Source organism: Amblyomma maculatum, chromosome 1 (genome assembly GCF_055883805.1).
Source record: "Amblyomma maculatum isolate TAMU_Amacu chromosome 1, ASM5588380v1, whole genome shotgun sequence".
NCBI lineage: Eukaryota > Metazoa > Arthropoda > Arachnida > Ixodida > Ixodidae > Amblyomma > Amblyomma maculatum.
In genome coordinates this window covers 300624059-300649175 of record NC_139344.1, presented here as the reverse complement: position 1 = coordinate 300649175, position 25117 = coordinate 300624059, and the positions used below count along the sequence as shown (strand labels likewise).

Genomic DNA, 25117 nt, shown 5'->3' with positions numbered 1-25117 from the left:
TTTTGCATATGTTAGTTTTATGAAGTATTATCGCCGCGATTAGCCTTTGTGAATAGCCTCCTGACGCGGGCTAGGTGGTAGTCGTGCGCGTGCAGCTGTTCTGCACCTCCCGGCCGGCCTTAGTTGTTTAGTGAGAATGCCGCCGAGAAAAGACATGGCAGATAGGAATGCCGCTTCGGATGCCGGTGCATCCGGGAGTGAGGCAAGGGATGCGGCAGAGCCCGCACAGGTGCCCGCGCAGCAGCTCTTATGCAGCATATGACCGCAATGTTGTCTGTGTTCGCCCGTCAGCTCGATTCGGTGGCTAGCGCCAACCAAGCCGCAGCTGAGGTGACAGTCTCGCGTTCGCGGATAAATGTAGAGGTTCCCTCCTTTTCCGGCTACACGGACGTGAAGTCAGTCCACGAGTTCTTACAAGAACTCGAGGTTTATCAGACGGCACTGGGTTCCCCAGATGATGTGGTGCTAGTGCAGGTAATTCGCGTAGCACTTGTTGAGAGCGCGGCGCGATGGATACGCTGCCAGCCGGCCTTCCAGTCGATGGCAGACTTCACTGATCGCTTCCGTGCCGAGTTCTTGCCGCCTGATTACGAGCGTCGGACGCTTGAGGAGCTAGCGTTGCGCACACAGCACCCAGAGGAGAGCCTTCTCGAGTATGTACACGCAATGCAGGAGCTCTACAAGAGGGCAGATCCCATGGCAACCGATCTTGGAACAGGTCGCGCGCGTGGTCAGGCAATGCCATCCGTGCTTCAAGCCGTATTTGCGGGGACGTGTTTTTGCAAACCTCGAGGCCCTAGCACAGGAAGCAAAGGTAGTGCAGGCAGATTTACTCACTGAATTGCGCTACCAGCCACCCCCCAGGCCAGCCGAATCGCTAGAGGCGCGATGCGCTTGGGCCGGAGGCCGAGACTCCGCGGTGCCAGAGGCGCAGATATAATGACAGTAGGGCAGGAAATGCCAGCGGAAGGCTCCGCTATTCCTCGCGCTCTTGACCCCTACGCGTTCGAGCAGCGGCATCGAGCTGGGCTCGTCAGAGACGTCCGCATAGGCGTGGAGAGAGGGGAAAGACGTCTCCAACCGCTTCGTGGAACGCGGCATCTTCCGATCGCGCGGCAGGTGAACTATCGGCTTTGCTGGAATTGCAACCAGCTGGGCCACGTGGCACGCGAGTGTCAAGCAAGGCGTATGCAGGGAAACGCGGACCGCCTGCAGCAATAATTGGCACCCCTCTAGTTTGTAGTGGTCTGTGGCCCATCATTGTGACCAGCGGGGCCATGCTGGTCGTCTTCAACGAGTCTGGCTTTGGATAGCCAGCTTATCTTTTACATAGCAGGATGTGTGACACAAGTTTAGCAGCACAATGTCTTGCCAGAATTGTGATTCTGGCCTCAAAGTCAGCCCAGCAGCAGCTGAATGCAATTAAGATCGCTGTGCACGCAACAATTTGATAGGGGAAGCTTATTTTACAGCCAGGGATAAAAGTATGAGGGATGCTGGCTCGTGGAATTTGTGTGTGTGTGTGTGTGTGTGTGTGTGTGTGTGTGTGTGTGTGTGTGTGTGTGTGTGTGGTCTGGCAATTATGAAGAACGAAATGTGTGGAATCACAAGGGGACATGCACGCCCCATTCAGAGGAAAAAAAAATAGAAGACAAACTAGCGAGGCAACGAAGAAATAAACTTTTCTCACAAATCCCCATCCCGCAAACTTTTGTGCCTGGCTGTAGCATAGAACTATGCTGGCCGGCGTTAGTAGGGGATGCATTCACATTTTTTGTTAAAAAAAGAAAACGTTTTATGCTTTCAGTGTGCATGATTTCACGCAGTTTCTCAGCGGTCTAACAAACTCCACCAAGTGAGATGCGCAATCTTCATCGTAAAGAGGTTACTGCAAAATGTTTCCAGTTTGTGGTGCTAACTATGGATTCATTTTTTTACTCTTTCAATAAAGGACAAGGCTCTTCAAAACGAGTGCCAGAAACATTTGAATTTATAAACAGAGTGAATTCCAAGCAGAGCCATTAATTCGTTGTTCGGCCGGTCTGACGTCTGCATTTGTATATTGTATTAATAAAATAAGTCATTTGCACTCTTGTAGACATTTTGTGCAAATGATTTCTTTGCCTTGTAATGAAGTGTTTCCTTTGGTCTTGTGGATTTGTCCAGCAAAAGCAGTGATGGAAAATATTTAGTGCATGATATGAGATGCGCCAGAACATCTACAAGTGCACCTATTATTTATGAGCTACAGCTTCCAAGTAACGTAGCCATAAACGGCATGTTGCTGGCGCATGCAGCCCGACGAAAAGACTCTCTGTTCGTTGTCCTGTCTGTTTTATGTTTTGTCTACTTGTTAGCGTGTCGTAGCGCGCTGAGAACTAATTTGCTAGTACGTCTTTTTTTTTTTTTTTTCTGAGGCCACTCGTTATATTTGCCGCGGCTGCAGCCGAACTCCAAAGCTCCCAGTCAGAGTTTCCGAATTGTCCGTGTTCGTTGTCCATGTTCACTTTGCTATCAAGCTTTTAGTGAAAATTAAACGTGTACAGAGTTAATATTCTGATATGCGTTCTATTAAAGCCTGCTTTTCCTTTTCCTAAATTGCATCGCTAAGCTCTATTTGTGCGCACTGATGGAGAAAACAATGCATCTTTTCATCTCCGATCTGCATACATTTTGTCATGTTGGCATCGCGCATCAGAATAAAAATTCAAACATGATGCAAAATTCACGCGACATGCGTGCCTGGTGCCCTGTGCCGCCCCCTCCAACCGCTGCGACGGCTGCACACCAGTTGCAAGTAGCGCCATCTATAGGTTTCATCGCTCCCCTGTGCGCTTCGCCTGCTCCCGCCCGTCACACTGCCCCCTTCTATACACCATAGCGACGCTGCCTTTTTTTCCTGACTGTTGCATACTGCAGCTTCATTTTATGCAGGATAAAAGAGTGGTCGCTAATCCCCTTTAAGAGCTTCTGAGATATTAGTCGAGTATGATTTCCACGCGTTTCGTGGTCACAATTTGCGTCAAAGTGATAGAGGAGCATAGATTAAGCATTTCTTACATTGCTTTGCTACCATTACTTGACAGCGTCCCCGATGTGCTTCCCTGTGGTCGATAATATGAACTTACAGCCAAACTTTCATGACCACAGAGACTTGCGGGCTCTAGTGTTGATATCAAATTTCTGTGAACAAGCTGTTACATTAACTAAGATGAAAACACCACCACCGTGTGTATCGTGGTTCTTTCTGTAACAGCAGTAATTACTTGGAAACACTGCATTATCAGCAATGTCATCATGCAGCCATGACTTGCATCCAAGAACGAATAATCCTGACCAAGAAAACATTTCCCGGCCATATTAAATAGGAGCTATTAAGTGTGTATCTGAAGCTCTTCTTGCTGCATTCTGGCACGCAGACTACCACTCCACCATAATCTAATGATGCAGTAAGTAAAGCTAATTACCTCACTTCTTTCAGTGTAACAGAGCTTCCTTTTGTTGGCATCACAGACCATTGGCAGCATCAAAATTCGTTACACGTGTCTGCAGTGGAGGTGACAGCAGCTTGTCTGCTCCCTTCACTGGTCTTTTTGTGCGCTTTATGACTAGTTTGGTTTTTCCCCTATCCCACTTGCATGCCTCCGACGATTATAGAGCCAGAGCGGATGGTTCTGCAGAAGCTAGGTAGGTTCTCCTGCTTCCTTCTGATGGTTGCATTTGAGCACAGCAAGAGCAGCAGTATTCAGAAAATTATTTTGTTAAGCTCAAGTCCCCTTTTAGAGGGAAAGTGCTTATTGAATAATCGACTCACCTCTGCATTCTGTTCAGAATTTATCCTTTAATAGGCCACCAGTCCATGACCAAGATTTCAACAGGTGATTAAAAGCATGCAGCATGCTTGTACATGTCACAACAAATAATACAAATGACCAGTGCCTTTCAATTACGTCACGTTAAGAGCCAAAACTGCCGCGAGCAAATAAAAATATGCTTTCAGCCACCGGGAGGGGAAAACGGAGGCACCCTAGGTAGTGACACAGTAAATAGGTCCGGTTCCACTCAAGAGGTGCCAAATGTTGCGTCTGGTTTCACATTGTTTATCCCTGTGAATTGACATCTCTTTAGTTTTGAAATCCAAAGTTTTCTATTGGCTCGAAAAGAGTGTTGGGAGAATTTGGGGTGGCAAGAAAAAGGCTTTTCATGTTGAGTTTCAGCCCAGTGATTCTGCTGCTGGTATAAATAATGGACACTGTTAAGGCAAAAATTTTGCATATGGCTGATCAATATGTGCGCTTAAAAAAATAGTCTTGTTTTGTTTGAATTGTTACAGATTTGAGGGAGAAATGGATCAAAAATGCCACTTTTGAATTTATGCAACCATAACAAGATATCAAGTTTCTTCGGATCTCAACCTTTTAGAATTAAGTATATGAGACTTTTCAGTGGATGCTAGCTGAAGAAAAAACATATATGACTATTATTTTTTAGTTCTTTCTGTTGCCTTCACAAGTGTTTCATCAATTGCATTTGAAATCTCCTGTAATTCAGAAGAAAAAAACAAAATTCCAACTTTGCATTTGAAAACTGTCAGTACTCACGGTCTCTGTGAATGACCTTTATTGTAGCCAGTGATCAAGGACATTGTTAAAGTGTGTATAGTCCTGAATGACAAAATTAATTATATTATGGAGACATATATTACTGTATGTTGCCTCTAATGGTGACAGTCAAGAATTGGACGTTCATTCAGCACTGTAATGGTTGAAAACATAATCATGTCTCTGGCATACGTTTTTCTGCCTGTGGCTTGAATATGTGATTTTGTTTTTGGCAAACAAGTCTCCTCAATGTACTGCTCATAGTTCTGAGAAATTGCACTCAAAATCAGCCATATTATTCATCTATTTTATGCAGATATTGCTGCCCAAGGAGGAAGGCATGCATGCTGCCAAGGCTTGCAAGCTTCTGCGTCGTCGGCAGTTGAGCTGGCTGCAGAAGAGGACACAAGCCCAGCTGTATCCATTGAGCTCTGAACAGGTCTTTGAACGAGAAGACAAATATGGCGCCCACAACTATCATCCACTTCCTGTGGCCATCCACAAGGCGAAAGGTACTCATCCTCTCTGGGGATACCTTTGAAAGTATCATTCCTCAAGATGGCTCTGAATCCTGCTTGACATGCATTTGCTTTGTTCAAAGTAAGCAGCCGAGACAGTAATTCCCTTCTGGCGCATGCAGGAGCATCTTTGGAATGGGGAATGCATGTTGGTGTGAGCATATCTCTTTTTAGACAAGTGCAGTGCATGTTTTTGTTGCAGGTGTTCATGTGTGGGATGTTGAAGGACGCATTTACTTTGACTTTCTGAGCGCATACAGTGCCGTCAACCAAGGCCACTGCCACCCCAAAATTGTCAAGGCTTTGAAGGACCAGGCAGAGGTGCTGACTCTGACCTCTCGAGCCTTCTACAACACTGCTCTCGGAGAATTGGAAGAGCGGCTGACAAAAATGTTTGGGTACGACAAGGTGCTCCCTATGAACACTGGTGAGCATTTATTGTGGCACTAATTTGCAGTGGAAGATACCTGCTGGAATGTCTTGCAGGAGTGGAAGCTGCAGAGACTGCCTGCAAACTTGCTCGCCGATGGGGATATGACGTAAAAGGCATTCCTGCCAACAGAGCCAAGATTGTATTTGCTGAGAACAACTTTTGGGGCCGGAGCCTTGCCGCAGTATCAGCATCAACAGATCCATCAAGCTATGCAGGATTTGGTCCCTTCATGCCAGGCTTTACAATCATACCATATGATGACTTGTCAGCCCTGGAGGTAAATACTTTGTTTCTCATAGTTGCACACCTTATTCCAAATAAATTGGTAGAGGCATGGCTGCCTGTGTCATAGCACCACTTTACCAAGCATCGGAACAACTACTTCACAAATCTGGTACATGGGATCACGCAACCAGAGCAAACCAGCATGCTCAAAATTAATCTCCATTGTGTCAGAAGCAACTTTCCTAATGCACCATTCCTGTAGTGTAAAGACTGCCAAGTCTGTGGCAAAAACCATCAAAAGGTCAAATAATGGGAGCCATTACTTGTTGCTTTATTCCAAAGAATGAACTGGGGAGCCTGAGAAACACTGCAGAACCTAATTTTCCCTTTTTGTCAGTGGTCTGCAGACACTGACATGAGTATAGCAACTCTGTGCAGCCACAAAGACTGCTGCCAATGTCGCATGTCATTAAGTAAGAGATTTTGAGAGTACCAAGATAGCTTTAAATAGAATCAAAGGAATAAATAAATGCGGTGAAATCTACTGCAGAACGGCTTTTGCCTGTAACAGTACTGCTGATGGTAGCGCTGGCATCTTTGGTTTCTGTTTTGAACGCATTTTAAGAGTGAATCAATAAAGACATTAAATTTTATGAATACAAATACCTGTCTGTATGATGCTGTAGCATAGTTACAAAACATTCCTTTCAGATGCTCAAAGCAGACTAGATGCAACGAAAGGACACAGATTTAAAATATGGTTAAACCGTTAGTTCTTCCCTTGATACTGACACTAAGACCTACCAGAATATTTTGATGCTCGTCGTTTTTCATTCTGAATGTTGCACTCCAGCAGCTGACACATGAGACAGTGTATCACCATCAATTTGTACACAAGCAATTGTTAGTAATATCCATTATATTAGTCATCATCATCATTTATTGTCCCTTAAGGGCCCTGGGTCGGGCATTACATAGGGGGGGAGGGGGGGGGGGGGGGTAACGAGTAAAGTATGTGGTCATATGATTATACAGTGAAATGAAAAGCATAGAGGCAAGGTAACGTTGTACATTTCTATGGAACCGTAAGTAATGAAAGGACAAGACGAAAGGAACACCCATTTGATTCATGATACATTCAATAAAAATTTATATATGCACAATTATTGCAAAGAAAAAAAAAAAAAAAGACATGCAAGGCAAAGCAGAAAAATATGACATATGGCCTTAGGGAAGAGCTACAAAGCAAAGTTCATGTTTGATACATGAGTCATCTGGAAATATTTACTGATCATAAGATTATTTGGCAAAGTGAGCTGATATTAGCTGCTTGAATTTAGAGTTATCACGTTCAGTTGCAAGAGAACAAACAAGGCTCATAACAGTGATTTAGGGCATACAAAAAATCATACTGTGTAGGATGCTGTGAATAATACAGATGCATGTAAAAGCTATAGTTATGCACATAGGTATATAGTGGGGACAAGAAGAGCGTCCTCACACGTTAGTCTCAGTGGATGCCTTGGTCTTCTGGCTTGGAAGGAGAGGCCGGCAGCCAAAGGGTCTGAATTATTCATCCTGAAACATTTTTTTTTTTTTTCGTTTAGTCAATATGATCGTTTTCATGTATCCTGTGCTGGAAACAATTGGTAAGCAAGACAGACTGTAGATTAATCAGCCATAATACTTTCGGAAGAAAAAGGCAGTATACACTGACAATGTATAGGTTATATTTTGGCTTGCTAAGGTGGTCCCAATTAGGGATACATCGATAATGCGAGTTGCATTGTAGAGCATCATTTGAGCCTGTTTTATGCAGTTTTAGTTGCAAAGTTAATGATATAAATGCATTAATTTTTGATAATCAGTAAGCAGTGGAGTCTTCTATTTCATCATAATCTCGAAACATGACTTGTGATGATGGAAATGGGGAGTGCCATGAAACTGAACGCAACAGTTCCTAACACTGCTTCACCTTTCCTTGCAAAATGTGGGCCATTGTTTTACCTGGGCTTGCACAAGTGCACTCACTTATCTCCTCCATGCTGGCTTTCATTATCACTGCTCTTTTGTAAGAGAAATGTTAAATATGGCAGGTTGGGTCTTACTCCAAGGCTGTCATAAGAGTTCTGTTTGATAGCAGTTTTCTTTTTTATGTATATGGCACTCTTATGGAGAAGTGGATAAAAAAAAATTGTGGTTGGATGCACACAGTTTGAAGGTGCTTTAACTGGGGGTGTGGTTAGCATTTTCCATTCCAGGAAAAGAATTCCAATTTGCCAGTGTTGAATATTGTAAGCACCAGCCTAGAGCAAAAATGGGCTGTAAAAAAAGGGTTGTTAGAGCAGTGCAAATATCAAAAGTTATTTATTAATGCAAGTAATTAAATAGATTAACACTGCCCCAAAGAGGGCTGATATAGTGCATGGACACATTTTGCTCAGACTTACATAAAAAAGTTATACAATGGAACTCCATTATCATCATTTTACCCGGCCTCTCTCGAGACATTACATGAGGGGGTCAAAGTAGTAGAATAGAAAATCAATACAACATTTTATTTATTTATTTACATATACTGCTGTCTTTGGTGAGAGACATTGCAGGAGTGGTTACAAAGTACAACGAAGAACAGGGTATTAGGTTGTAAGATGAAAAGGCAATGCACTAACTCTTCTGGAGGTGAATGCGATGGGGGCTGATGGATGATCCTGTGCAGCATGACAGTGCGGCCATACACATACCTGCATTTTAACCCTTTCGTTGTCGGGCGTTTCTGGCCGTGACGCACCCCCATTGTCGGCTTTGTTTCAGGGAACCAGCATAGAGAACGAGCATAAGGATTTATTTTTGATAATGATTGCTATACAAATAAAAAATTACGAGGGACTTTAACGACTAAAGTAGTGAAAGGCAAAAGCCTGAGTGCCGCATTCTGCTACGCAACTGGCACTAATTGGTAATATCACTAATTAGTTAAATAACTGATCAGTAATTAAGTATGTAATTAATGCTTAACTAACTGGTCAATCATTAATTAATTAATTGCTTGATTTGTCCTCAAGTTGTAATTAATTATTTAATTCATTATATTAGTAATTGATCCTTGATTGACATAGGGCCATATAAGGCACGCATTAGCGCATACTGTGGTGGTGCTCTGTGATTGGTCGAGACCTCTGACGTCATCCTGCCTTGACCAAACAGAACGCCGCAAAAGCGGGACACCTTGACAGCATGAGCCATTAAAGGCTTTCACCTTAAAATAGTCAACGGAATATGCACATTTCAGTGTTCTGCAGGTGTTGTTAATTAACATCATCATCATTATCAGCCCGATTATAAATTAGATAAATGAGGATATAATAAGAAAAAAAGCTGCTTGATACTTCTTGAGAGTCTGAATCAAAGCTCGAATCGTATTTATAATCAAAAGAGCCATCACTCCAGTCCGCAGTCAAAGGTCCCGCACGGTCAGCCATCCGAAAGTAACCGCGTGCATGGAGGGCGCACATTCGGTGGCCCGCACAACGGAGAGAAATGGCACGTGAAATCAAGATGACAAAGGGAGATGGAAAGAGGCTAAAACAACCTTTTTTGCTGCTGCTAGCCGTAAGCAAGGGCGCGGCAAGAGAGTGAAAGCAGTGATGGAGTTGTGTGTCCACCTATTGGAGAGGCGATGGCGCCAGCTCCTGAACATGACACGTCGTAACAGACACGCCAGGAATAGGATAGGAGAACAACCCTTGAACCTGTAACTGCACACAGGCGCTGCGAAACGCGCGCCGCATGATCGCTTAGCACGATAGAGTAGCGCGCGCGGGGCGACCGCGCCCCCCAGCAAAGAAGGTGGCGGGGCTGGGTGTGGTCACTCCATACTCTTCAGTATACATTATACAGGATGCAGTTTTGGTCATATTGATAGCCATTTGCCACTTTTCACTCCAGACACAAAATGGAGAAAATATGTTGTTCAACACCTGCTAGTCACCAGGATTGTTGACGACCGAGTCAAGTGTGCAGTCATCAGCGTATAAACGAAGCCTTATGGGTGTGTTATGTATTATTTTGATGACTTCATTAATGTAAATGATAAATAAAAGTGGCCCCAGGACAGAGCCTTGAGGGACACCTGATGTAACGACAGCTGAAGATCATTCATGTTTATATGTAATCAACTACGAGCCTGTGACCACCTGGAAAAGCCTCTTAGCAAGAGTTTGCTGTGACACACTGTATCAAACACCTTCGAGCAATCTACGAAAATGGCATCAATCTGACTCCTAAGGTCAAGTGCTGTGGCAATATTGTGAGTGCATTCAATGAGCTGGGTGGCCGTAGAGAATCCAGCTCGGAAATCATGCTGATGGCTGCAGTACTTACTCACTCTTCCACATATATGAGTGGTAGTAAGGGTCCCATGACCATATTTTGTTTCTAATTAAATTTTTATATGTGACTCGGAAGAGTGGAGAGTTGGGCTTGTTGGTTTACGATCATGGTGGAAACAACAATAACTCAAGACTGAGCAAGAACACAACACGAGTGCTTCTTTCCTCTTCCTTCCGAATGTGCTATTCACCTCGCCACTTTCATTTCATCCTTCACCTGTAGCAAGTTAAAATTTTCTTTACCCTTGTTATCATTTTTTCTTCTTTGTTTTCACCTGGTCACCCTTGTTACTTACATTCACTTTTTTGCCAATTCATTTCTAGATTGTTTCGTCATGAGCTAAGCACTTGCGCATTATGTTTGTCTTGATATATCTGTATTTCTGGAATAAATGCCAGTTGCTAGTCAGTGCCTTAGTTGTGTGCTTGCTCCATCCTGTGTTAGTGCTGTTTTCACCATGATTTTATATGTGGTGGGCAAATGTCTAGACATGAAGGAATGAACCTTAGTTCTGCAAGATACGGCTCATTTTTCTCGGAAGAAAATCGTATATCACTAGAGGTGGAAAACACCATTTTTGCCATTTCAAAAAGTTCAGAGTTTGGGCACCCTGCTGCTAGTGCACTAAAATTTTGTTATCCATTAATTTTTATTCATACCGCGAATTGCGCCATTCTGTGCCAACCTGACCTCTTGCTCCAAGCTGCATCTAAATGGCAATTTACGCGGTAATTGACCATCGCAAGTATATAACGTCAAATTTATTAGAGTATTATCGTTGGTAGAGCAACACTGGGCATTCGCTACAAAAGCACGCAGGCAGCCTCATCTACCTCCACGACAGTTTGGTTCACTCATGATGCGTCACCGAGGATTCCAGGAAAGGCTGGTGGAACAAGCCTTTCTGAATTGAAATTAATGGGTTTATCGATTCCACTGGTGTTTGCAGTTGTCATTTGTCTATTTTTCTTTCATGAACTTTTTGCAAACATTGCACTTCTAAATGATTCTGGCCAGTCGATTTCACAATCAGTTTTCATGCTGTTTCTGGACTGAAGTAAATTCTGTTTGTTTCGACCCCCCTTCTATTGGGAACTTTGGATAATTTGATCTAGGAGCACGGTTGCCCATTTATAGGGGACATGTGTGAAATGCGAGTGTGATTAGCTGCGCGCCGTTGCAAACGGCGTCGCAATGGCTGATCGCTGCTCTTCGCCTGCGTTCAACTTAGTAGATGTCAATGGGCCGCGTGCGGCCAGCACCAGCGACACACTGGTACAACAGACTTCGCCAGCGGTCACCAAAACAGCCTCCCTAAACCTGAATTGCATGGGACAGTTGTTCCAGCTCACATTGTGCGTACTGTGGCAGGTATGACGACGATTGGAAGTTGGCCATTTCCGAAATAAAGCTCAATCTGATTTTGCTTTTACTTCATGCCATCCTGCGATTGGGCACGCTCATCGGACACTGCTTGGGGCGTCAGTACATTTTTATTTTTGTTTTGCGATGGCGTCATGCTGTTCTAACACACACATGTCCCGCGCATGCATTCACATTCTGCTTCCACGCAGTTTGACTGCACTGTATCCTCAAAACATGAGGGCAGAGGCGTCAATCAGTACCACTGAGTAGCCCTGCAAAGGGTGCGCAAAGAGCTTGAGGAAGCCTTTCATTTCAAATGCAGACAGCTGTCATGCAAACTGTTTTCGGCAATTTTTTCGATTCCATTCGATAACTAGAACTTTAGGTTAATTTGAACATTTTTTCTGCTCTATTGGAGGCCAAATTAAATAGAACTTACTGTAGCCGTGAACAGAAAAATACACTTAGTAGCATTTAATGCCATCAGTATGCTCCAAAGTGCTACGAAATAGCCCATAAATTGCTCCAAACATGTTCCGAAATTGGACTTTTACTGCTTCAAAGCTGCTCCAAAATAATGCTGTTACTCCTATGCCAGCTGCTACAGCCTGCTACTATTAAACTAATAAAAACCTGTTTTGTTGTTCCAGTTGATTTAGTAAAAAATTGCAAATATTGCTCCGGGAGCGCTACAAAAAGAAAAGTTCATTTTGAACCGTAAATATGGTGCTTTAAGTTGTTTGCATTAAAACTTTTTGCCTTTATTAGGCAGTTCTTAATCTCAGGTAGAATTTGTAGCTCTAGACCACGAAGTGCGTTCTCCACAAAGCATCAAAATTGTCCCAAGTTTAAAATCTGCAATAGAGGCAAATTTGATTCCAATTAAACATCAATATTTATTAAAATCGCACTCAAGAATCCCTAGTACCTCAGAAATATTCTGGACGAAAGATGTGTTGCATTGTATTGTTAATATTATAAAAATAAATATAAACAAAGCATTTGACTTGTCAATATGCACCTCACAATGAAATGAAATGTTGTCACTGAAACCTTTTCTTTATATTGTGCAGGCATTGTTCATTATTTGTGGAAAATGTGAAGCTGTAGAGTTTTTGGTTCTTTCTCCATATTATTTTGAAAGCAGCCAAAATTTAAAAAAATATCAAGAAATAAACAACTCTGATTCAAATTTGAAAAACTGCCGCATCTTCTATTTTTAGTGAAAACTAAAAACTAAGTGCTTCGTTAACGTCAGGCACTAAATTTATTGCATTTTGTGAAATAAAAATATAAATATTTAAAGCAATGCATGCTCATATTCTATAGAAGTGCTAGTGGCTTCTCCTTATAGAGTAAGCATCAATACTTCAATTTAATGTTTGCTGAATTTAGTTGCATTTCACCTTATGCAATATCCAAAGCCTTCTAATTGCTAGTGAAGTCATTTTCTGCTATATTATAGGGTTGATGACAGCATAAAAGGGAATAAATTTGATATTTTGGCAATTTCATGGGGGAATGCAAGTGATGGTTGAACTTATTCTCTATCTTGTATTTTTTTATTGCAAAGTGCAGTGGTGTCCAATCCAATTCTTAACAATATTATTTAATTTCTCCGTTCAAAAATTAACAATATTACAATTTTGAAGACGATTTCTCTAATGTGCACTTAAGTGCAATCATAAGCAAAACGCTTTGCAGCGTGATAGTTTAGGTACAATTGTATTTTTTGGCAGCCACACGAATGAGGCGTGATGACGAGTATTCTTGTCGACAGAACTATATAGCCCATAAAAAAAGACGTCCGCCTAACCTGCAAAGTGTAACCAGCAGTTTAGGTGGAGGGCGGGTTCACTCCGTGTTGGCTTGCGTTTTCTCTGAGCTAGAGCTCTATCAACAAGAATACTAATCATCTCAGGTCATTCGTGCTGCCATAAAGAAGTATAAAATTTCACTCAAACTATCATGCTATAAAGCACTTCGCTTATGATTGTGCTTTTGTCCACATTAGAAAAATGGCCTTCAGAAATAGCATATCGTTACGAGTGTAGCTGAAGATGTCGCAAGACAAAGATGTTTTGGACGCTGGGTGGAGGAACGACGACGCTGAAAATGGAGCTGTTGTGTGGTTGTGCACTGTGATCTCGGAGGTGCTCCGGACTTTTAAGGGAGGCTCTTCGCTCTGGAATGCCCTGTAACAGTTTGGTGGAGGTGCGGGGTGAAAATTATCCTGGGCTCACAACCTGGAGCTTCGAAGTGGCCGCCTACTTGATTCTTTAACTATGCCACTCGACCCATCCCCATCGACAGCGGCAACAACAGCGCTGACCGTTGTCATGGCACAGCCTCGGGAACCGCACCTTTTGCAGCACCGATGAAGTTGATGTCGACGACTGGCTCTCCATGTATGAGCGGGTAAGCAAGCACAACCGCTGGGACGCTACTGTCATGCTTGGCAATGTGATTTTCTACCTGGCGGGAACGGTGCACGTCTGGTTCGAGACGCACGAAGAAGATATATCATCCTGGGAAATTTTCAGGCAGAAGTCGAAAACTTATTCGGGAAGCCAATTAGACGCAAGCTCAGTGCAAAAAAAGATATTGCTTGTCGAGCATAGTCAACTGCCGAGTCGTATGTGTCACATTCAGGATGTCCTAGCACTGTGCCGTAAATGGACGCCATGTCGGAGACCGACAAGGTGGGTCATCTGAAAGGAATCGCGGACGACTCATTTAATCTTCTCTGCAAAGATTTAATCACCATTGACTCCATCCTTCAGGTTTGCCGGCAGTTTGAACAAGCCAAACACTGCCGAATTGCTCTCTATTTTGACCAACTTTCCAACATGGCTGCTACGTCTTCATGCAAGGACGTACCTACTCTGCAGCAGCCTTTGCACCCGGGATAGACGACGCACTGAACTGCCTGCATGGCGCCAGCTATTTCTCATCAATTGATCTACATTGTGAATACTGGCAAATACCTGTGGACGAGCATGATTGCGAGAAAACCACCTTTGTTACCCCTGACAGCCTATACCAATTCAAAGTGGTACCTTTTGGTCTCTGCAATGCTCCCGTCACCTTCGAGCGTGTGATGGACTTTCTGCGTGGCTTCAAATGGACCATGTAGTTATGTCGTCTAGATGATGCAGCATTCTCCCCGACATTTCAAACCTGCCCTTCTTCCGCCATTCTGGTCTGCAATTGAATTTTAAAAATGCAGGTTCGGCCAACGCCAGATAAAGGTCCTTAGCCACTTGGTGGACACCCCAGGAGTCAAGCCTGACCCTGGTAAAGTTTGTGCCGTCCTTGATTCATTACTCCACATTCCACAACTGATATGCAGAGTTTCCTCGGCTTGTGTTCTTATTTCCGACACTTCATCCAGAACATCTCCGACGTTGCCTGTCTGCTCACTGCTCTCCTCAAGAAGAATGCAAGAAGAATCCACCCAAAATACGTTGAAACCCTGCAGTAGCACTTGTGACCTTCAGAACACTGATCTCTTCCGATCAGCGCACAGCAAAACCGAAACTTTTCGCTGTCGAAAGCGAAGCTCATCAGGGCATAGCTGTTGACATTCTGGGTCTGTTTGACGCAGTTTTGCTGTCGGTGCTGAAATCTGAAGAGCTGAATTCGTCTGCCGAGTCATCTGTGCTGCTATTTGAATCCAAAAACAAGCTCTTTGATGCATTAACTTCTGTGGAAACGCGCCGTTACTGTACACCAGCAGCGAGCGACGTCGACGCCATGATGTAAACAAAGAGCGCCGATCACCTGACTCCGGAGACCATCTAGACGGGCGCGGCACGGTGGAAAAATGAAGCTGAATGAAGGGTTCCTCTATTTTCCACTGGATGATATCATTTGTCGAGGAGCGCTTCGAAAGCGAGAAAGTTTGAATCGTGAAACCAGCGATAGCGGGCTATTGATGGGAATAGGCGCAGGCAGGAAAGTGTTAAGAACTCTACCGGAAGCTTAGGTCGCTGGGCTTTGCGTTTACAGGAATACACATCTGATATTGCTTACAAGTCAGGCCGATTGCATCAAGACGTTGACTGTTTATCTTGCCATCCCATCGATCCTTCTAAATTAGTTGACCGTGCTGCTGACGACTACCTATTGTCCATCACAGACTTTCTGCACATCAGCGCCAAACAGAGTCTCGACCCGTTATCGACCAGCTGTGCCCTGACGGCTGCAATTTTTCCGTCAGCATGTTCGTGCTGCATCATGATACATTGTTCTGGCGCAACATGTGCCCAGATGGTGCGGACCTTTTGCTCGTCGTTCCTGGTCATCTCCATTCTACTGTTTTGGCCCAACTTCATGACGCCCCTACTGCAGGGCGCCTGGGAGTGTCACGCACGTATGATAGCGTGCGCCAGCGGTTTTTCTGGCCAGGCCTTTATCGCTCTGTTCGCTGCTACGTTGCAGCTTTTGACCTGTGCCAGTGTTGGAAGAAGTAGCAGAAGTTGCTACTCTGACTTTTTCTGCAAGCTCCACGCCACTCTAAATCTTCTTCTGAGTTCTTTTCGAGGTCTTTTTTTAACTGCGCTATTTCTTCTTTTTTTTTTTTTGCTGCCGAAGCTCGCAGAAGTGCTTTTCTTAGCAGTCATGTCTTCAGTTGTTGAAGTCGTTTTCTTTTTTCTGACCCTCTTGCTTGCTGAATTTTTCTGCGCAGCCTTAAACAATTAGAACAAACTTGTCGCGAATTGTTAGCACAGAGCAGTTTTTATGATGCATTCGCTCTTCGCATAAGCTCTGAACTGCGACCCCTCATACAATTTCATTTCACTGGCCTGCTTAAGAAGATCTTCTACCTATCCAACCCTTTGCACATTATATAAGAACTTTTTGTGCACTTTACTGGTGTATGCGTTCATTGCACATGACAACCACTCGTCGATCACAAAAGTCTTTTCAACTAGCAAGTTTCCTCGAGCTAGACGACGAGTGTAAAACAGCCCGCATCTTTCATCTGTCTCCTCATTGCGAAAGTACTCAAATTTCCATTGAGTTGTTGCCAAATTTACAGACTCCAGGAAATTGAGATTGAAGTCAGAGTCCGTTTGTTCAGTGCTGCTGTCCTGTCCGTGCTGCTCTGATACAGAGTCTTGTAGGTTCGCTTCTGACACCACTGTCGAAACACATGTGGAAGCGCGATCCTTTGGTGACTTTCTTTTCGGTATAGAATGCTTCGGTTTTGAAATGTGTGCTGGCAATGAAAGAAAAACCCTTGGTAGAGCGCCATGGTGCCAACATCCATTTCCCTCTATCCAAAATTACTTCCTTACCTTGAATTATATGCCGATAGGTCTTTAGGACGTCTTCCTCTTCGAAGTGCAGATCACAAACCTTGCATTTCGAATTCAGTTTTTGATCTTTTCTGTGAAGGGCTTGCTCCCATCTTACGATAGGGTCTTTCGGTGGTGCGAAGAAATGACGGCCTTTCGAGTCTTCATTTCGATATCCACTTCTGTACCCTGGGGCAAAGCAGGTCGGCATGGAAAGTACCGATGTCGCAAAATAAAAATAAAAAGAAAGAATTAAGCCAAAAGCGGCCGACGCGCACTGACTAGCGCGCGCACGTGTTTAAGACCGCTGCAGCTGCCGACGCTGGCAGCCGCGGGGTAGAGAGTGGTGGCGAGGGAGCAAGAGTAGTTATAGTTTTTACTACAGCCATGTAAGTGCAACGGCAACACGTCGATGGGTTATGTGATACCTTGAGGCGCGGAGCCTTATGGAACCAAACCTCCCCCCATCTGACAACGCCATGGCAACACGTAACAGCTATGTGCGTGCCGGCCGCTCCATGCTTCCGCGCCGCGTGTAGCAGATGACGCGCCCGGCAAGGAGCAAGAGTCGACTGCAGCGCCGCTAGTTTTCGCGACCGTCACTTGGGACACCTCTCCGGGCGGAGCTGTGAAACTGAGTTTGTTCTAGTAACGTTGGACAGTGGCACTTATGTTCTCGCTCAAACGAGGCATACAGCCCCAAACCTACCTTACACCTAAATGAAATCAAATTGCCCGTAAACAATAACCACAAATTCTTAAGCATTACTTTTGACAAAAAACTCACTTTTCTCCCCCACATACAAGCACTAAAGCAGAAAGCCTCCAAATCCCTAAACATCCTGAATGTCCTTTCACGTAAACATAGGGGATCTGATAGGGTATGCCTTTTGCATATATATTACTCTGTTTTGCCCTCCTGTTTGGACTATGGAAACATAGTTTATGGATCACCTAGGCATTCATATTTAAAGAAATTAGACCCAGTGCATAACTTAGGCCTCCGCCTTGCTTGTGGTGCATACAGAACGTCTCCTATGCATAGCCTCTATGTGGAAACTAACGAGCCTTCACTGAAAGATAGGCGAGCTTTACCTGCATGTGCATATGTCCTCAGAATAAAGTCACAAAAAAACACCTGTGCTATTCAATAGTCATAACTTGCCCCTCCAGAGTCATTTTCACAAATAGACCTCAGTCAACGAGGCCATTGATAATGCGGTTCGGAGAGATATGTTGCAAACTCCATATTCTGGACACATTATCGGATATCGCTCAAAACAACAGCCCTCTACCGCCATGGTACAATCTTCCTACAATCTGTGATCCCACTCTCACACAGTTTCCAAAGACGAAAACCTCACAAGAGCACATTATTCAGGAGTTCCTTAAAGGTCCAAAGAGATGTGTCACCAAGAAGGGTAGACAACGCCATAACACTGATAGATATTGAACCACCCATCATTCTCCCGCAAAAATTTTCGATCTAGCTTCAGCAACACCAGAGATATCGGCGATTAAAAATGACCCTTAAAATTTTCCCTCTCAACTTGTACGCCGAAGGGAGCCATAAAAAAACAAAGAATACAAGCAAGTTCAAAGCTCCGCCCAGACATACGTCACTTCGACGAACTTCCGGTTGCCGCGCGCTCTCTCGTTGGCGTACTCGCGTCAACCCGTCCTCGCTCGCACACTCCTTTCGCCAGTTCGCGCAGCGACGGTTAGTGTAACCGCGAACCGACCAAACCATGGTTACTCCACTAACCGCGGTTATCGCAAACCGAGCTTGGCGACCTCGGTTTGCGTCGTTAACCGAGGTTATGGCGGCGTCTGTTGACGGAGGCTACTCGTCGGTGCACGAGTGCGCAAAACGTACGAGCGGGTCTGCTTCACAAAGTTATTCATTTGCCCACTGTATCACGTTTAAGGATCGATGTGTAGAATATGGTGCCGCCCGACGTCTTCGATTACGGCCGACAGCGCAGCGACTGCGTACTGAATCCTTGTCTTGCCTGCAGTATCGTTTGAATGGCTTGTTGCTGAGCAGATCGTCAAAAAATGTGCGACTTTAGCTATGAAAGTACACGAGTTTGCAATGCTTGCAGCACGGGATGCCGCGAGCAGGCTGAGGTACGTTACACAATTACCGCGGGGGTGGGGCGCGCGAGCGCGGCGAATGACGGCGCCGTGCGTGATCGTCCCTAGTCGTCGCTAGGCCTAAATTGTTTCGCTTCGAAGCCACGGCGGTCGACGCTTTGGAGCGTGATCAACGCTGTCGTAAATCGTCTACTTATGAAACTGCCTTATAGTGAATCATTTCCTGCCATAGTAAAATAATTATAGTATTAACTCTGCCGACGCATTAATCGCAGAGCTAGTACGAGCAGATCGGATGAGCCGAAATGCACCAGCGCAGCTGGCTTGAGCAGAAACTTGCTATTGCTCTTACCAGCAATTTGCTGCTGGTCAGCGATCCTCACGAGGGCTTCATGCTCAGTATTCCAGTATTCCAGACAAATTTTACCACGCTTTATTTCGGACATCGGTGCTAACAATCTGCCGTGTCGTTCGCGTACGGTATGCGGGAGGAGGGGCCATAGCGGCGGTGTTTACGGCGGTCGAGGAGGTGCTGCCATCGGGCGGTGCTTGACCGTGCTGTTGACGCCTCGTCTGACGACACTCCGGTACTCCTGAAACCACATTATATAAATAAGATATTTGTAAATGCAGCTTCATTCCGCCGATCACTGCGTCACTTCGATTGTTGTACTTGATGGGCAATGGCCGCCTAACCGATAAGGGCGGCGAGCTGTGTAACAACAGCCCGCACATAGTTCGAGCAGCACATGAGCAGACGACTTTCGCAGCTACCGGAAGTGTGTCCGTGACGTTGTGGCTGCAGTGGCCGCAGCGAATGGCAGCTTCTAGCAAGCCTTGCCAGTCAACTCACCCGTGACGTCACGGGTTAAGGAAATAGTTCCATGCGACACCGCCAAGCGACGACCTCTCTGCCCGCGAATTTCAAAAAACGCTGTTTTTAGAAATTAATAATAAATCGCTGGCTTTGCTCCAAGGAGTTATACTTTGGGTTAATGCTCAAAAGAATTTGTTCTACACACTGAACACGTTTATCAGGGGCTTCTTGGTGGCCGTTTCAGTGGACCTTTAAACTTCAGGAGGACTACAGAAACTTCACAGAGTTTTATACCGATGTATCGAAAACAGTTGTGTACACGGGAAGTGCAGTTGTGCGAGGAGATTCCGAGGAAACAATAAGACTTCCACACTGTGCATCTATTTTCAATGCTGAATCTCACGCCATTTCTGTTGCCATAGAGAAAATAATAAAGGAGAACGTTCAAAACAGCATTATTTACACAGACTCCCTAGCCGTCCTCAGAGCTCTAAATCTAAGAAATGCAGCTGCTCCGCTACTCGGAGACATAATACACAATATAGCAACAGCCATTGCTCGAGGATATAACATAAAATTCTGCTGGGTCCCGAGTCACGTGGGCAATAAAGGAAACGAGAGAGCAGACACATGTGCTGCGAAAGCCCATGACAAGCAAATGAAGAGTATAAACATACCCTACAAAGACTGTATGAAACTTGTACATCGCAAACAAAAAGGAAAATGGCAGTCTTCCTGGAATAGTAAAGTGGATAACAAACTGCACTTAGTAAAGCCCATTTTGGGAGAATGGATGTCGTGTCGGCATCAGGGAACGTTTCATAGAAGTAATACTATGCCACCTCCGCATTGGACACGCACACCTGACACAGTTTTCTGCAGACAAAAAGAGACAAACCTCAGTGCGAAAAATGTGGAGAACAACTAACTATTTACCACGTTTTATTCTCATGCACAGGTCTCGAAACACTAAGAAAAAAATATTTTACCCCATTTTACAAGCAACACATTCCTTTTCACCCACAACTGATTTTAGGCGAAGATGGACTTGTAGATTTGTCTTGTGTTTTCAGTTTTCTAAGGGAAGCAAACGTCTTGCACAAACTGTAGAATAAATCAAGTGTGCATTGGAAAACAAATTAAAACCTAAGGCTTTCCACATCATTGCGTTAGCAGCTTATACGCCATAAAAACTAACGCAGCCCGTTTCCTAAAAGGAGACTTTCTAAACAGACTCTAGTTTAAACACACCCATTTTCCCCCATTTTTTCACAAACCAAATTAACCTTGCTCTTGGCGAATGATAGTTTTAGTTGCTTATGCGCCAAAAACCCCAACACAACACAACCTTTTTTTGCGGTTTTCGTACTTTGGGAGATTTTGATGCATTGTGGAGAACACACCTAGTGGTCTAGAGCTTCGAATTCTGGTTGAAATTAAGAGCGTCACCTGCCTAATAAAGACAAAGTTTGCATGCAAACAGTCTAACGCATTATGCCAATACTTAAAGTGAAAATGAACTTGATGCTTCGCCCTTGGAGAAATGTTCGCGATTTTTCACTAAATCAACTGCAACAAAACAAGCTTTTATTAGTTCTTATAAAAGTAAAACTTCCATAGATTTAGTGTAAAAAATTGCAGATGACAAACTTTTGGTGTGCAAGCAGCAGGTCTCCTTAACTTTTTGAAATGGCAAAAATGCCATTTACCACCTCTAGTGATATACGGTGTTTTTTTTTGTTTTGTTTTTTTTTTTTTATAGAAAACTATGCCGTATCTGCCCTTTGCCCAGCATATACAAAAAGTTGATAAAAAATGGGACCTCGATTATGTTTGAGTAAAGAGCATCTCACCATTGCAGCACACAGCTTAGGATTGGGAGTTTTGGAGGCGATAAAAAGTGACATGGTAACAAAGGGATGGCAGTAGAAGCGAGGAAAAACACTGGGAAGCGCGAAGCATGATGTGGTGCGCTTAGCCATCGGCTGTGTTGATGCAGCTTCCACAAGACATGTGTGTTTCTTTATATAATATAATAAACCTGTGTGTTTAGTAATAAACCAGTATTTAGTGTGCACGCCCTGCTGGCTTTGCAGCACGCCTTACAAGATCCACATGTGTGTGCGTTCATGGTGGAGCCCATCCAGGGTGAGGCTGGTGTGGTGGTGCCTTCACCTGGCTACCTGCGTGGTGTGCGTGACCTGTGCACCAAGCACAGAGTGCTGTGGATAGCGGACGAAATTCAGACTGGTCTGGGCCGCACAGGCAGGTGGGTGATAGAAACCTGAGGGAGGGACTTTTGAGCGATCAGAGATCTCTCATCACGTGTGCAGGATGCTCTGTGTGGACCATGACAATGTGCAGCCGGACATTGTTACCCTGGGCAAGGCCCTCTCAGGAGGACTCTACCCGGTGAGCTATACCCCTGTCACAAAAGGAGTTGTGAGCGTTTCCTTCCGAGGACGCTATCAAGAGCATGGCGCTAGATCTTGAAGCAAAACCGACACAACATATAAACCAAATACATATGATATTACACGTTGGTTATAGTAAATTTCGCTACAGTATGTCCACAGACATTGAATGCGTGCATCGGCAATTAGCATCATCACGCGATATCTTCCCTTATGAGACTGCTGTAGAAAAAAGGCTTTAGTGTGCCTAGTTAACCTTCTATGTGTAAACGTGACACAAAAAAGCACTTTTGCATTCTTTCTTTATTAGAAAGTAATCACTGGTGTCCACTAAGTTTGAGGCTACGCCTTCCCAGCCGTAAAAAAGATCTCTCTGCTTTCGGAAAAAGACCACTTGTGGAAATGCGATTAAACTCTTTCGTGTGTCTGCCGATGAAACTCTTTTTTGGGGAGGTGTCTTTTTTTCAAACGCCTGTGTCGGGAGTATTAAACTCCTAATGCATTTCACTTAAAGTGCCTTGAATGAGTTGCCTTTCACTGCCTGCATGTAGTTGTTTTAAGTTAGCACAGTGACATAATTGGTCTTGCTGAAATGGTGGCATGTTCTCTTGCTTTTTCCTTGCCTCGTAAGTGCTGTTGTGGTTTGCACAAGTTTATGTTAACCAATGGACATGCGATGTCTCAAGCAGATTTTGTTTTAACAAAGTCCTGTGGGAAATCAACCAGTGGTCTCGCGTTGATAATCGTATTTGAGAATTCATCTTAACTGAGTTTCTCGTTCTTTGGTGATAGTTCTTTGTGAACAAGGACTTTTAACTGGTAAATAGATTTAGGCACAAGCCAGATTGGGCTGAGGCAACCTTGACAATATTACTTTCTGTGTGTTCTTTATGGAGGACATTGTTTGCTCATTATTCCTTAGGTATAGTATAGCGTTTTAGGTTGTTAGTTGGCAGGAGTCCTAGGCATGAACAGGGGCGCACTTGCGTCATATTTTTATTTCAACGACTAAGATGGCACGACACACTAAGCATGCTAACACACGCCACGAAAGACCAAAGCACAACTTACAATTAATCTGTCAACTTCCCATGTTTATTCCTGGGAAGAAGCCGCTCTTTTTTGTTAGTTACACAGTGCCGCCACTAAACGCAGTCGTTATGGACAAAATTAATTTTAAAAACTTGTAGACCGGGTGATATTTCTACCTCAGCATTGTATACACTATGCACTGTTGTTGTAGCAGGCTTTTTCACCTTGCTGACAGATGTATTAGCAGCACCTACTGTGCACCTACTCATTACCGAGTGTGCTGCAGAAGGAGGCAGTAGGATAGATAGAGAGGATACCGGTAAATTATCTAAGCAAAGAAAAGGTTTGATTTAGAAACACCAAAGCATGAAAGCCTCCAACCCTACAAACAGGATAGAACTGGCAGAGATATCAAAGTTAATAAGTGCAAAGTGTCCGACATAAGGAAGTATAACATGGGGAAAATTGAGCATGCTGTAAAGAACGGTGGCAGCCTTAGAGCAGTGAAGAGGAAATCACGCATAGGCAAAAATTTGATGTATGCACTGAGAGATAAGGCGGGCAATGTCATCACTAATATGGACAAGGTAGTCAAAGTAGCCGAGGAGTTCTATACTGACCGATACAATAGCCAGAGTGTCAGAAGAATAATGAGATTGGCAGTAATAAAGAACAATTACTTTCCACCAGTAACGGAGGATGAGGTTAAGAAAGCTTTAGGAGCTATGAAAAGGAGCAGGCAGCTGGAGAGGATCAGGTAACTACAGATTTATTGAAGCACGGGGGAGGGGGGGTAATAGTGCTAGAAAAGTTGGCCTCCCTGTATACGCAATGATGGCTGGTGACATTGACGGTACCAGAATCATGGAAGAACTCAAACATTATCGTAATTCATGACAAAGAGGATGCAAAGGACTTGAAAAATTACAGACCAATCAGCTTACTGTCTGTTACGTATAAGGTATTTACCAAAGTAATCGCCAATAAAATCAAGACAACTTTAGACTGCAACCAAGCAAAAGATCAAGCAGGTTTTCGGAAAGGATACTCTACTATCGATCATATCCATACCATCAACCAGGTGATAGAAAAATGCTCGGAATATAACCAACCCCTATACATAGCATGCATTGATTATGAAAAAGCATTTGACTCAGTAGAAACCTTGGCAGTCATGCAGCCATCACAAAATCAGGGTGTAGATGGTCCATATGTGAAAGTACTGGAAGATATCTCTAGTGGCTGCATAGCAGCCATAGTTCTGCATAAAGAAAGTAATAAAATCCCCATAAGGAAAGGTGTTAGGCAAGGAGACCCGATTTCCCCAGTACTGTTCACAGCTTGCTTAGAAGTATTCAGAGACTTGGAATGGGAGCAGTTAGGGATAAGGGTAGATGGAGAATACGTCAGTAATCTGAGATTTGCTGATGACATTGCCTTGTTAAGTAACTCGTTGGATGAACTGTAAATAATTATTGATGACCTAGACAGGAAAAGTAGAAAGGTAGGCTTGAAAATCAATATGCAGAAGACTAAGGTAATGTTCAATAGCGTAGGGAAGGAACAGCAGTTTACGTTAGGTAGCGAAGCACAGGAAGTAGTAGGTGAATATATCTATTTAGGACAGGTAGTAACCGCAGATCCGGACCATGAAAGGGAAATAACAAGGAGAATAAGACTGGAAGGAGCGCATTTGGCAAGTACTCCCAGATTATGACTGGCAGCTTAACGGTATCGCTCAAGAGGAAAGTATACAACAGTTGCATCTTGCCTGTACTCACTTATGGGGCTGAAACATGGAGGCTAGCAAAGAGGGTTCTACTTAAGTTGAAGACATCGCAGAGGGCTATGGAAAGAAAAATGGTAGGGATAACGTTAAGAGATAGGAAACATGCAGAGTGGGTCAGAGAAATAACTCAA

The 25117-nt window shown here is 44.1% G+C and overlaps 1 protein-coding gene across 3 annotated transcripts in view; it reads left to right on the top strand.

Moving 5' to 3' along the window:
- Oat (Ornithine aminotransferase precursor) overlaps positions 1 to 25117 on the top strand; it is an 83874-nt gene that overhangs the window by 30238 nt on the left and 28519 nt on the right. For all 3 annotated transcript variants that reach the window (XM_084588356.1, XM_084589777.1, XM_084589056.1), the window contains 5 exons: positions 4918 to 5113; positions 5322 to 5546; positions 5606 to 5829; positions 21848 to 22020; positions 22085 to 22163. In XM_084588356.1, the coding sequence (XP_084444482.1) occupies positions 4942 to 5113; positions 5322 to 5546; positions 5606 to 5829; positions 21848 to 22020; positions 22085 to 22163 (873 nt within the window). In that variant the 5' untranslated portion in view covers positions 4918 to 4941. The remainder of the gene's footprint in view (positions 1 to 4917; positions 5114 to 5321; positions 5547 to 5605; positions 5830 to 21847; positions 22021 to 22084; positions 22164 to 25117) is intronic.